This window comes from Leptodactylus fuscus, chromosome 8 (genome assembly GCF_031893055.1).
Source record: "Leptodactylus fuscus isolate aLepFus1 chromosome 8, aLepFus1.hap2, whole genome shotgun sequence".
Taxonomy (NCBI): Eukaryota; Metazoa; Chordata; class Amphibia; order Anura; family Leptodactylidae; genus Leptodactylus; species Leptodactylus fuscus.
Genome location: NC_134272.1, coordinates 60,681,411 through 60,695,182, shown reverse-complemented (window position 1 = coordinate 60,695,182; position 13,772 = coordinate 60,681,411). Strand labels below are relative to the sequence as shown.

General features: G+C 37.6%; 1 protein-coding gene across 1 annotated transcript in view; it reads left to right on the top strand.

Annotated features, from left to right (window-relative positions):
• Window positions 1-13,772, top strand: part of TTN (titin) — a 229,028-nt gene that overhangs the window by 69,319 nt on the left and 145,937 nt on the right. The window contains exons 58-85 of the mRNA XM_075286035.1: window positions 24-305; window positions 400-678; window positions 768-1,046; window positions 1,140-1,418; window positions 1,516-1,803; window positions 1,954-2,232; window positions 2,526-2,807; window positions 4,687-4,965; window positions 5,049-5,330; window positions 5,424-5,702; window positions 5,800-6,087; window positions 6,193-6,471; window positions 6,574-6,852; window positions 6,949-7,227; window positions 7,336-7,623; window positions 7,736-8,023; window positions 8,408-8,689; window positions 9,275-9,553; window positions 9,647-9,928; window positions 10,052-10,330; window positions 10,415-10,702; window positions 10,824-11,102; window positions 11,186-11,464; window positions 11,554-11,832; window positions 11,933-12,220; window positions 12,337-12,624; window positions 12,762-13,043; window positions 13,399-13,677. Coding sequence (XP_075142136.1) covers window positions 24-305; window positions 400-678; window positions 768-1,046; window positions 1,140-1,418; window positions 1,516-1,803; window positions 1,954-2,232; window positions 2,526-2,807; window positions 4,687-4,965; window positions 5,049-5,330; window positions 5,424-5,702; window positions 5,800-6,087; window positions 6,193-6,471; window positions 6,574-6,852; window positions 6,949-7,227; window positions 7,336-7,623; window positions 7,736-8,023; window positions 8,408-8,689; window positions 9,275-9,553; window positions 9,647-9,928; window positions 10,052-10,330; window positions 10,415-10,702; window positions 10,824-11,102; window positions 11,186-11,464; window positions 11,554-11,832; window positions 11,933-12,220; window positions 12,337-12,624; window positions 12,762-13,043; window positions 13,399-13,677 — 7,893 coding nt within the window. The remainder of the gene's footprint in view (window positions 1-23; window positions 306-399; window positions 679-767; window positions 1,047-1,139; window positions 1,419-1,515; window positions 1,804-1,953; window positions 2,233-2,525; window positions 2,808-4,686; window positions 4,966-5,048; window positions 5,331-5,423; window positions 5,703-5,799; window positions 6,088-6,192; window positions 6,472-6,573; window positions 6,853-6,948; window positions 7,228-7,335; window positions 7,624-7,735; window positions 8,024-8,407; window positions 8,690-9,274; window positions 9,554-9,646; window positions 9,929-10,051; window positions 10,331-10,414; window positions 10,703-10,823; window positions 11,103-11,185; window positions 11,465-11,553; window positions 11,833-11,932; window positions 12,221-12,336; window positions 12,625-12,761; window positions 13,044-13,398; window positions 13,678-13,772) is intronic.

Below are 13,772 nucleotides of genomic sequence, written 5' to 3'. Positions count from 1 at the left end.
TGGATTTTTTTGTCTGTGTATAGAGCCCCCGCGGTTTGTTAAGAAGCCAGGTCCATTTTCCATGTTAAGAAAAGGAGAGTCAACAACGTTTCAGTGTCAGATAGCTGGCACACCTGAAATCAAAGTCACCTGGTACTTGGATGGAAATGACATTACAACAAGTGGCAAATATGACATTTCATTTGTAGATGGAATATCAACTCTTGATATTATGGATTCTACTGTTGAGGACTCTGGAATTTATGTTTGTGAGGCTACCAATGAGGCAGGTAGTGAGAGCTGCAGTATTGATGTTAAAGTGAAAGGTTAGTCTTTTTGATCCGTTTGGAATAGTTCAATAGTTTGGAATACCTGGTATGAAATTAAACGCTTTATCCTACATTTATTTTTCAATTGTAGAGGCCCCCACTTTTAAAACTGTATTTGAGCCAGTTGAAGTGGTGAAAGGTTTTGACGTGAAGCTCTTCTGCGAAGTACTGGGCACACCGCCTTTTGATGTAACCTTTTCAAAGAACAAAAAGGAAATTCGTAGTGGCAAAAAGTATTCGCTGGTTCCAAAAGAATCAGTATTTGAGCTCCATATTTTCAACTGTGATTTTTCAGATGCTGGCGAGTACCAGTGTACTATATCCAACGAAGCTGGAGGCTGCTACTGCAGTGCTTCTGTCCACTTAAAAGGTTAGCTGTAGTAAAGCAGTTTTTGTTTTCATTATTTCTTTACGAAAAGACAAAGTGAACTTAAATGTTGATACCTTTGTCTTACTTAGAACCTCCAACCTTTGTCCAGAGGATAGAAAATTGTACCACCATTCTTGACAGCCCTGCAGTGTTCCAGTGTGCAATTGCAGGTTCCGATCCTATAACAGTTTCTTGGATCAAAGGAGATAAAATTGTAGAGCCAGATGACAACACCGAAATTACCTTTGAGAACAATGTTGCTACTCTATACATAAGAACAGTTGACGCTAGCCATACTGGAAGATATACTTGTCAGGCTTCGAATGAATCAGGAACAGAGAAATGCTTTGCTTCCTTAATAGCTCAAGGTTGGTAGTAGAGGTTTTTAGTCTTAGTATTTAAATAAAGCCAAAAAGTATCATTTAATTTTTAAATTAATATAAATTTAATTTATGTCACAGAACCAGCTCACATAATTGAGAGACCAAAATCAGTCAATGTAACTGAAAGAGACCCAGTGACTTTGGATTGTACAGTTGGTGGAACACCAGAGCTTCAAGTGAAGTGGTATAAAGAAGGCAGGCAACTTATGCCAAGCAGATATTACAACTTAAGCTTTGAAGATAATGTATCAAGCTTGAGAATTCAGTCTGTGAGTAAAGAAGATAGCGGAGAATATACTTTCAAAGTTGAGAACGAATTTGGCAGCAGCAGCTGCACCGCTTATTTGTCCGTTTTAGGTTTGTATTGTTGCTGCTTTCTTATATCACATAATTCCTTTCAAGATGTGAAGCAAGAGAATCGGGAGTAACTAGATCTAATTTCTTTGTTGCACAGATCAAGCTATTCCACCATCTTTTACCAAAAAGTTAACAAAAATGGATAAAGTTCTTGGATCTTCCGTTTTAATGGAATGCAAAGTTTCTGGTTCACTTCCTATAAATGCACAGTGGTTTAAAGATGGAGGTGAAATCTTACACAGTGCAAAACACAGGCTTGTCTGCCATGAAAATACAGTGTCTTTGACAGTGGCGGATCTAGATGTGTCTGACAATGGCAGTTACAAGTGCAAAGTAGTAAATGTGGCAGGAAGCGCTGAGTGCAGCGCCATCTTAACTGTGAAAGGTTTGCGCTTATTTCTTCATTTTCTTCTTTAACATTCTCATTCTTTTAATAGCATGGTAACTTTTCTTTGAAAATCTTTAGACAATATTAACATCGTGTTAAATCTTATTTCAAAAATGTTTTTCACACGCTTTTTCTTCAACGTCATAGAGCCTCCAAGCTTTATTGCAAAACCTGAAAGCCAAAAAGCAATACCAGAATCTTTGGTGGATTTCAAAGTTGAAGTCAAAGGAACACCACCATTTTCCATCAAATGGTTCAAAGAAGAGGTGGAACTCTTTACTGGAGCAAAATATTTTCTTGGAATGGAGGGTTCAGTGGGTTTCTTGAATCTATTCACAGTGGATGGTTCCAGCAGTGGGCGCTATACTTGCCAAGTCACCAATGATGTTGGTAGTGATACTTGTAGCACAATGTTGCTTGTAACAGGTGCGAGGATTTGCTGAAATTCTGTTTCTTTGTGTTTGTCTTGTTTCATGTTGAAAGAATTTAGTATCATTGATACAAAGAATTCAGTATCTTGCTTTTATCTATGCTATACATATACTAGACTATCTTCTTAAACATCAGAATATGCTAAAGGCATGTATGACTTTCTTGAGTTTCTCAGCTTTGTAACTTCTTTACCATTACACTTCTTTTACTCTTTCTCAAGAAAAGAACACAATCATAATGGTTGTTTTATTATGAATTTACTCATCTTTTTCCCTTTGGAATTATAGAACCACCAAAGTTTATCAAGAAGTTAGAATCAACCAAAGTGGTCAAACAGGGTGATTCTCTCCGGTGTGAATGCAAGATCAGTGGATCTCCAGAAATCAAAATTACTTGGTATAAAAATGACAGTGAAATTAAGGCAAACGAGAAGTTCAGCATGTCTTTTATTGATTATATACCGGTTCTTGAGCTTAACAACCTCAGCATCGAAGACAGTGGAGACTACACTTGTGAAGCAAATAATGATGCTGGCAGTGCTAGTTCCAGTATCAAGATTGTAGTCAAAGGTTAGAAATACTATTGATTGCATGCTTTTATGTTACCCTACAAGACAAGTTATCCTAACTTTAATATTACTGGTTCTACGACATTGAGGTAGAATGTCATGGCTGTCTAAACTAGTTATATAGTGCACCATGATACACTTACTTTAGTGGCTGGCTGTATTGTGTGCTTCTTCCAACTATTGTTGGAGAATGCTTTATGCTGTAATTATGGAAATAGACAAATCACCAAACCTTTTAAAGTTATTATCCACTTTTTAAAAATTGATATTCGCTCTGGATAACCCTTTTAAAATGGTTAACTTTGGCACATAGAGAACCATTGTTAATAAATCAGCCCCTTAGTTCTCAGTCCCACCAAAGTGACTGACATCCTTCTGTGTATTAGCATTTTGGCCAAGCTCATAAAATGTGCACAGGAGGTAGTTTGTAAAAATCTATCCCCCCAGTTTGGCTCAGTCCATACTTGTTCAGATAGAACTAGAAGGGAAATTATTATATTCTGGGGTCTCTCCAGACCCCAGAGTGTAATAACTGGAGACCTAGGGGCAGTGACAAGAAAAAAAAATGATATTCACCTTCCTAAACACCACTTTTGGGCCTCCTAATGACGTCCAGCACTCTGGGTATGCCGCATTGTGGCACCTGTCTCTTTTCTTTGACTTCATGTATCTGGGGTCACCACTGAGGCCTGTGATTGGGATTCAGCAGTGACATGGGCACACCAAGCATCATGATGTCATGATGCTCGGCGTGCACATGTCCCCGCTGAGGCCCAATCACAGTCCTCAGCAGTGACCCTTGGCACATGGCGTCACAGAATAGCACTGGATGCCATGAAGGAAGCCCAAAAGAAGTTACAGAAGGTGAGTATATATTTTTTCATTTTTTTCGCTTCCCCTAGTCCTCAAGCTAGTATTCTCTGGGGCCTGAAGAGACCCCAGAGAATAATAATTTAGAGCAATGCATGTCCTATGGATAGTTCTGCATTATCATATTGGTGTGGGTTTGACAGCCAATATCCCCTCTGATCAGCCATTCGCATCAGTTCATACACAGAGAATAGAGCAGGAAGCAAACAGCTCTGTTCTTTGTGTAATGGTGGTACTGAGTCACAGAAGTTTACCTTCCATTCAAGTGAATTCAAAATAAGAGGACAGACACCGAGCAAATGTATAGTATAGGAAAGCTTCAGATCTCAATGGAGATTCAGAATGACAATATGAATTTAGACCAGATGGCCTCAATGACCTTCAAGTGAATGGGAGACAATATGCAGTAACTGGTCTGACCCCTACGTAGAGAACACAGCTGTCCTCTTCCTGTCCCATTTCTATGTATGAGCTACTGAGAACAGCTTGTTGCTGAGATGTGATGAACTATACAGTATTCTAAGTACTAATGTGCATACAAATTTTTAGCTCATTTGGGTACACTTACCCCTATACTTGATGAAAAATATTTCTTCAATTCTTTAAAGCACAAACATTAATTTGGCTTTGTTATTAATGTCTGATCGGGGAATTGACAGCTGTGACCTCTGCCAAACAGTAGATTGAAGAATGCAGTGCTGCTTTATTTCATGACATTGCTGCTTAGCCTTTTCTTGAAAGGTTTTTCTTATGAAAACAATCCCCTATAAATGTCCAGTCACTGCATCTCCCAGTGAAACTGCCCTACTGGCAATAAGGCTTCATAGGACTAGCTGCGCTGCATTAATGTATTCAGCAGTAATAGATCTTCTGCATGCGCACATTTTTTTCTTTTCAATTTTTTTTCAACTTTTTTTTGTATCAGTTTAAATATATAACCTAGCTAAATTTTTCTTAGTCTTACGATAGTTTCAGTACAATGCTTTAACTTTCACTACTTATCTTTATAGAGCCCCCTGTGTTTAGCAAGAAACCTAGTCCAGCAGAAATCCTCAAAGGAGTGGATGTTAGTCTTGAATGCGAACTCTTGGGAACCGCACCCTTCGACGTGACTTGGTTTAAAGACCGCAGGCAAATCAGAAGTAGTAAAAAGTATAAAGTAACATCTAAAAATCACCTAGCAACTGTTCACATTCTTAATGTGGAGGCCTCAGACATTGGAGAATACCACTGTAAGGCAGCCAATGATGTCGGAAGTGACACTTGCATTTGTAATATAAAACTTAAAGGTAAATGTTATACCATAGGTGATCAAAAACTGCACACGTATCTACCAGCATTCTTAATAAATCTGTGCATTGTTTTTATCCAGAGCCACCAAGGTTCGTGAAGAAAGTTGAAAGCGTTACAGTTATCGTCGGCGAATCTCTTGAGTTACAAGGATTAATTGAAGGCTCACAACCAATCTCAGTTCTTTGGCTGAAGGACAAAGAGGAGGTTATCAGGGAGAGTGAAAACATTAAGATTTCTCATTTTGAGAATCAGGCAACACTACAGATTAGGAAGGCTGAACCAGCTAACGCTGGGAAATACATATGCCAGATTAAAAATGATGCCGGATCCAGGGAGTGCATAGCCAACGTGTCTGTTCTAGGTAACGGATAATTCATAATAGAAGTAAAACATATATATAACTAGATATATTAGTTGCAAGTCTCTCTATATAATTGTATAATTTTTATTTCAGAACCTGCATCAATAGTAGAAAAGCCTGAACCTGTCAGGGTTACAGCAGGAGATGTCTGCACTATTGAGTGCATAGTGGCAGGTACCCCCGAACTTTCAGCTAGCTGGTTCAAAGGTGGAAAGGAACTGATCAGCAATGAAAAATATAAGATCAGTCTCTCCAACAAGGTAGCTTCCATTAAAATTATGTCTGCGGACAGAAGTGACAGCGGAGAATATACCTTTGAAGTGAAAAATAATGTCGGCAAAAGCACCTGCACCGCAACAGTTGATGTTCTTGGTTAGTTTTTAATTTACTCTTTTGCCGTGTCAAAAAATGAACAAAGCTTGATAGGCTTCTTTATAAACATTTTCTTTTTTTACTTTTCATTGAATAGATCGCATTATACCTCCCGCTTTTACCAAAAAGTTAAAAGAAACAACTGGTGCGTTAGGTTCTTCTGTTCTTATGGAATGCAAGATCACTGGATCACCACCAATATCTATCAATTGGCTTCATAATGGAAGCAAAATCTTCAGTGGGGACAAATATGAGCCCGAGTTTACAGATAGTCTATGTGTATTAAAAATACATAACTTGGAGTCTTCCGATGCTGGTAGTTATACTTGTGTGGCAACCAATGTTGCCGGCACTGATGAATGTCATGCTACCATGGTTGTGCAAGGTAAGTAGTTTCTTATATAATGTAAGAAAACGTGGGAAGTTTGACTAGAAGTGCAAAGTGCTGTAGTACATTACAGTTACTTATTTTCTGCCAATTCTTCTTCAGAACCACCCACCATTGTGACAAAACCTGAACCATTGGATGCCCTACCAGGCATGAATATTTCTTTCACAAGCGTTATAAGGGGTACACCACCTTTTACAGTGCACTGGTTTAAGGGAAGCAGTGAGCTCATTTCTGGAACTACATGTGTTATCAAATTAAAAGATTCAGCTGCCATCTTGGAATTGTATGAGGTTGACACAGTCCACAGTGGAGATTACACTTGTGTTGTCTCTAATGATGCAGGAAAAGACTCATGCACTACTCATCTTTTTGTGAAAGGTAAACTTTATCGAACCTCTCTGTCTATAAGAACTCTTTGCATTTAGTGAATCTCGGGGTTTTAAGATTATTAGCTAACTATTTCTTATCCTCTTAAATTAGAACCTGCTGCCTTTGTAAAGAAAATAAAAGACTACAGTGTAGAAACCGGAACACCTTTTATTTTGGAGAGCACATACACTGGCACACCTCCCATTTATGTAACTTGGGAAAGGAACGGCGTGGAAGTAGTACAGTCCGAAAGATACAATTTAACTACAACAGAAAAATCTTGTATCCTAGAAGTCTTAAGTAGCACTAGTGAGGATGATGGAGAGTACACTTGCCGTGTTGAAAATGAAGCTGGGCAGGATGCCTGTCAAGCTGTGGTGACCATACTAGGTGTGTTGCTAGATCATTTTCACTTTGCATTTAATGTTTTTTTTTTCTTTAGCGTAGAAATCTGAGGTTTAAATGGCTGTAATATTCTTTTCATAGAGCCCCCTTACTTTATTACCAACATTGAAGACACTGAAGCAACTGTTGGTGATTCAACATCTTTGCAATGTCAAGTCGGTGGGACTCCAGAAATTGTGGTATCATGGTACAAAGGAGACACGAAACTCCGTTCTACTCCAGGATGCAAAGTGTACTTTTCCAACAATGTTGCTACTTTAGCTTTCAGCAAGTTGGATAAAAATGATAGCGCAGAATATATCTGCAAAGCAGAGAATTCTGTGGGATCGGTTTCTTCTAAAGCAGTACTTACAGTTCAAGGTGATTTTCTTATTGATCAAAAGTATCCTCTTATTCTTCTTTACTTCTTTGATTCTTGTGAGTTTAAAAGGGGGAATGGTTGTTGTTGATATACTTATTCTTTTGCAGACCGTCAACTTCCACCTTCATTTGCAAGAAAAATGAAGGATCTTGAGGCAACATTAGGACAACCAGTGAAATTTGATTGTCGTATCAATGGTTCTGAACCCATTGAGGTTTCTTGGTATAAAGATGGCGTACCTATAACAGAAGATCATAACGTGCAAATATCATTTACAAATAATGTAGCCACTCTTCGTATTCTTGGAGCAGATAAGGATCATGCTGGTCTGTATTCTTGCACAGCTACAAACTCGGTCGGTACTGCCTCATCTACTGCTAAACTAACCATTTCAGGTTTGTGATCATTTCAAATGGGTCAGATGGCATTACTGGCATCAATGGCCGGGTACGTATTCTTCTTAGATGGTAATTTAATAAGTGTTTTGCTGTTCATTTTGATTTGTAGAACCCAAGAAACCACCATTCTTTGATAAAAGAGCAGCACCTGTAGGTGCTGTACTTGGAGAAATTGCAGATTTTGAGTGCCATATTTCTGGAACACAACCAATTAAGGTGATATGGACCAAAGATAACAAAGAAATCAAAACAGGTGGAAATTATAAGATATCTTACATTGGTAACACGGCCCACCTGAGAATTCTAAAAGTGGGCAAAGGAGACTCCGGCCTGTACACTTGCCTAGCAGCCAATGATGTTGGGAAAGAATCTTGTTCGGCTGAACTAAGTGTGAAAGGTATTTTGTTGTTAACCTAAATGTACTATCGAAAAACATTGTTCTTAATTTTCTTTTTCTTCAAAACGTTAAATACTATGTGACAAAAAGACTCTTCTTATCTTGGTTGATTTCTATGTGTTTGTTCCGAGTATATATGTCTTACTTTTCAGATCTTATTCAAAATGGTAAGAACTTTTGTACATTTATGATCAAAGAAGGGATACAGCTAGAAAGTTACAGGATAGCGTTAGTTGACCAGAATTTTTTACACATTTTTACACAAAATTCAACATTCCTTGTACACATTTTAACACAAAGCATCTATTTATACATCTACTCCAACTTACACATACTAATTTATGTGCTTGCACAGGTAGTTACTTTCTTCTTTTAATTCCTTAGAACCTCCAAAGTTCGTCAAGAAACTAGAACCATCTCGAATTGTGAAGCTTGGTGGATCTGCTCAGTTTGAATGCAAAATTAGCGGATCTCCAGAGATTAAAGTTGTTTGGTACAAAAATGACTCCGAACTTCGTCCAAGCGAAAAGCACAACTTATCTTTTGCCGACAATGTAGCAGTACTGGAAATTCTTGACTTCAGCCATGAAGATACTGGAGATTATACCTGTGAAGCTCATAATGATGCTGGCAGTGCAAGCTGCAGTACAGCCATTACAGTGAAAGGTGCCATATCAATCATTCTTTTATTACACCTAACCTTAGGAAGTTGATAGTATACTATAACATTAGACTATTTTTTTCTTCTTTTTTTTGCCAGAAGGCATAGATCAAAAGTTCAATTTTTAAGTATCGTATCTAAGTAGTATTACATAAAAATTCACCATACTCGCTTTGTAAAATGAAGATTCATAGAAACTAATTTCAGATTACCATAATTCTGCCACATTTTATTGTCCTCATCACAGCTGCAACACTTGAACCCCCATTGGTGGAAGTACCATGTTTGGTTCATGCAACGATGATACGTATGAGGCAGCATTATCGTTGCCTGAGATATGCCTTAAGTATTTTACTACTAAAATTAACGTTTGAGTTTGAATCTACTCAAACATTAGCATTTTTTTTTTACTTAAATGATAATTTCAAGTTTTATATAATTTATAGAATTAAAAAATGGCCATAGGTTCATTAAAAATAACCAAATACATAAAAATTATTCTTTAGAACATTAAAATAACACAATCTGTTTTTCTCATAAAATAGAAAATCCTTTAAGCATATTGTAAATTCTATCTTTTTTGTTTATAGAACCCCCTGTTTTTGTTAAAAAGCCTACCCCAGTGGAGGTTGTTAAAGGTGTTGATGTGAGCTTTGACTGTGAACTTCTGGGAACCCCTCCATTTGAAGTTGCCTGGTTCAAAGACAGGCGACAGATTCGAAGCAGTAAAAAATTCAAGGTTTCCTATAAAGACACCCATGCTAGCATCCATGTTCTAAATGTGGAATCAGCAGATATAGGGGAATATCAATGCAAAGCTGTCAATGAAGTCGGAAGTGACAACTGTGCTTGTGCTATTAAGTTCAAAGGTTGGTAGACACTGACATTGAACCTTCTTTAAAAGATTGCTCTTCGTGTTTTCTTAAACATATTGAATCATAAACAATTGTTTTCTTTGATAGAACCACCACGCTTTTTGAAAAAACTCAGTGATACCAGTTGCCTTATTGGAGAAACCATAGAGTTACAGGCTGTAACCGAGGGTTCTCAGCCCATTTCAATCACCTGGCTCAAGGACAAAGGAGATATTGTTAGAGAGAGTGACAATGTCAAGATATTTTACGAAAATAATATTGCAACTTTGCAAATTGCCAGCACAGAGTCTTCAAGTGCAGGAAAATACACATGTCAAGCCACCAATGCAGTGGGAGCACGAGAGTGTGCTGCAGCTCTTTCTTTAATAGGTTGGTAACATTAATAATAGCTAATTACTTTATAATTCTTTCTACAAAGAATTACTCCTAAAATAGACACCAGGTGAGCTATCATCTTGACATGGTCTAAGAATTTTTGTAATTTTGTTTCAGAACCTGCAAGAATTGTAGAGAAGCCAGAGCCCATGCGAGTCACAGCTGGCGATACTTGCTCTCTTGAATGTACAGTTGCTGGTTCACCTGAGCTCATTACAAAGTGGTACAAAAATGCAAAGGAATTGCACAATGACCACAAACACTCAATTAGCTTCTCTAACAAACGATCAACTCTCAAGATTCTCTCTGCCGATAAGGCAGACAGTGGAGCGTACACATTTGAAGTCATGAATGACGTTGGTGAAAGCAGCTGTACTGTTTCAGTTGATGTTCTTGGTTAGTTTTATTATATCTTAAGTCTAAAATAAGATTTCAGTATAAGGTTTATCTTGTACTCATCATAACACTGTCCTCCCACAGATCGCGTTATTCCACCATCTTTCACCAGAAAACTCAAAGATACCTACGGTGTTTTGGGTTCCTCAACACGGTTGGAATGCAAAGTGTCTGGCTCACTTCCTATTTCTGTGTCTTGGTATCTTAATGGGAGCAAAATTACTAGTAATGGAAAGTATGAAATCACCTTTTCAGATAGCACCTGTACCTTAGTGGTGAACTCACTAGCATCTTCAGATGTTGGAAACTACACCTGTGAGGCTTCTAATGTGGCAGGAACTGACGAATGTAGTGCATCTTTGACTGTTCAAGGTCAGTAACAACTAACTCTCTTTGTAAGGCTATCATTAATAGGCAGTTTTCTTACATCGACTTAGTATATTTTCTTAGTTTTTAGCTCAAATTTAACAATAACTATTTGTCACATTTCTAGAACCACCTTCTTTTGTGAGGAAACCTGAGGCACAAGAAGTTGTACCTGGCTCTAGCGTTACCTTTACCAGTGTCATAAAAGGAACACCACCATTTAAGGTTCACTGGTTTAAAGGAAGCAGTGAGTTGGTACCAGGACCTAATTGTAATATCTCTTTGCAAAACTCATTTGCCGCTTTGGAGTTGTACAATGTAGATATATATCAGAGTGGAGACTACACTTGCCTCGTAAGCAATGAAGCTGGTAAAGACTCATGCACAACACACCTCCTTGTCAAAGGTTAGTTATAGATAACACTTCACACATAGAAGCTCTAAAACATTACATATATTCATTCTTTTTTCTTTATGACTCCTCAATAGCACCAGCAACATTCGTGAAGAAGCTCAATGACTCTAGCATTGAATCAGGCAAACCCATTACTTTGGAATGCACTTACGTTGGGTCACCCACCATTGTGGTTACATGGAGAAAGAATGGCAGAGACATCAGCCAATCTGAAAGATGTAGCATAACCACCACAGAAAAGTCTTGCCTGCTTGAAATTTTTAATGCCACACAGGAGGATGATGGTGAATACACATGCCAAGTGGCAAACGAGGCTGGCCAGGATACATGTAGTGCCTTATTATCTGTCTTAGGTTTGTGCCTACTTTATGAGAATTTTAAAACATTCTTTTCTTGATTGATTCTGTTTTAATGGTTCTTATAACCATTGTTTGTTCTTTAGAACCACCTTATTTCATTTCACCATTGGAACCAGTGGAGGTTACTATTGGAGAATCTACTTCTTTGCAATGCCAAGTTGGAGGAACTCCAGAAATAAAAGTTTCTTGGTATAAGGGAGACACGAAACTGAGGTCAACTCCTGCTTACAAAATGCAGTTTAAAAACAATACTGCAACTTTAGTTTTCAATAAGGTAGAGAAGGCTGATAGCGGTGAATATATCTGCAAAGCTGAAAATGTTGTTGGATCTGCTTCTTCCAGCGCTCTTTTCACTATCCAAGGTGAAATTACCTTTCTTAAAGCTTCTTATCTTTGTTTTAAGTAATGAGAAAAAGTAAGGCTCAAGGTTCATTTATAATGCTAAAACTTATTTTTTTGCAGAGCGTAAGGTGGCACCTTCATTTGCAAGAAAAGTTAAGGATGTCCAAGAAACTATTGGTTCACCAGTTACCTTTGACTGTCGAATCAATGGCTCTGAGCCAATTGAGGTCTCTTGGTATAAGGATGGTGTACTTTTGAGAGATGGCAATAATGTGCAAACATCATATATTGACAACATTGCAACTCTTCATATTTTGACCACTAGTGTTGACCATCTTGGTCAATATTCTTGCACTGCTTCAAATCCTATTGGGTCAGCATCTTCCAGTGCTAAACTTACTCTCACAGGTTTGTTGAATCAAAAGTGTAAGACTTCTTACTTAATCTTTCAAAAATGAAAAGTGGCATGTTGAAGAATTTTCCAGGGACATGATACCATAATTGTATTTATGCTTTACTTCTAGAACCAAAATCTGCTCCTGTCTTTGACATAAAACTGGAATCTACAAATATTCCACTTGGTGAAGCTGCCAATTTTGAGTGTCACGTCACTGGAACACATCCAATCAAAGTCTCCTGGGCAAAAGACAACAGAGAAATCCGTCCTGGTGGCAACTACAAGATAACCTTTACTGACAACAGAGCTCACTTAAAGGTTCTTAAAGTCGGCAAGGTTGATGCTGGTATCTACACATGTTATGCCACCAATGAAGTTGGAAAAGACTCTTGCGCAGCCTCTCTTGAAGTACAAGGTATGTCTTACGGTTCTTATTGAGATATTTTATTGGTCTGAGAATAAACTTTAAGGATAGTCATTATGTGCTTAAGACTATAGTAGAGAAATCTTACCTAATATCATAATATATTTTGCATTCTTTTCCTTCACAAGAACCCCCACGATTCGTAAAGAAGTTGGAATCTTCAAAGGTCATCAAACAAGGCGATTCTGATAGGTTCGAGTGCAAAATCAGTGGATCACCTGAGATAAGCGTTGTATGGTTTAAGAATGATACAGAGATCCACCACGGTGGAAAATATAACTTGTCCTTTGCTGACTCCGTGGCTGTGCTGGAGATAACTGATGCCAGCATTGAAGACAGTGGAGATTATACTTGTGAAGCTCACAATGGCGCAGGTAGCGTCAGTTGTAGCACTTCACTGAAAGTGAAAGGTAAGGAGTCCTTGGTATAAACTAGCATATATTAAATGCTGAAATGACTTATTCTGAGGGTAAAGTACTAATATAGAGTCTTACACTACATTGTTCAGTGTATAATATCTTTTACATAGCAGACAACATGCTTGGGTGAACTTTTAAAAAGTTGTACAAAATTTATTTTTTTATTATTTGATTTTTTTAGTATACATTTTTAAAATAGATCTGACGACATAACAATTTTGACTGCACAATAATTTTTGCTTCAGTAAACCATGAAGAAGATCTCCAACAGTTTACTCTAATTAATTATATTCTTTAGCATTTGTAAAACTGAAATAAATCATATAAAAATGTTTTGGTATTTTAGAACCACCAGTTTTCGTCACCAAACCAGAACCTGTACTGACATTAAAAGGACTTGATGTAACTCTTAAGTGTGAACTACAAGGCACTCCTCCATTTGAAGTGACATGGTTCAAGGACAGAAGAGAGATAAAGAGCAGTAAAAAATTCAAGATCATTACCGAAAATTATCTTGCTTCTATTCACATACTCAAAATTGATGCTGGTGACATTGGTGAATACCAATGTAAAGCAGTAAATGATGTTGGAAGCGATACCTGCCTATGCTCTATTAAGCTGAAAGGTTGGTAAAAAACCAAAATATCTTTCTTGTTCCAGAGTTTCTCCTTCAAAAAAAGCAGTTTCTATCCTGTAATAGATTCCTTATTAGATATTTCT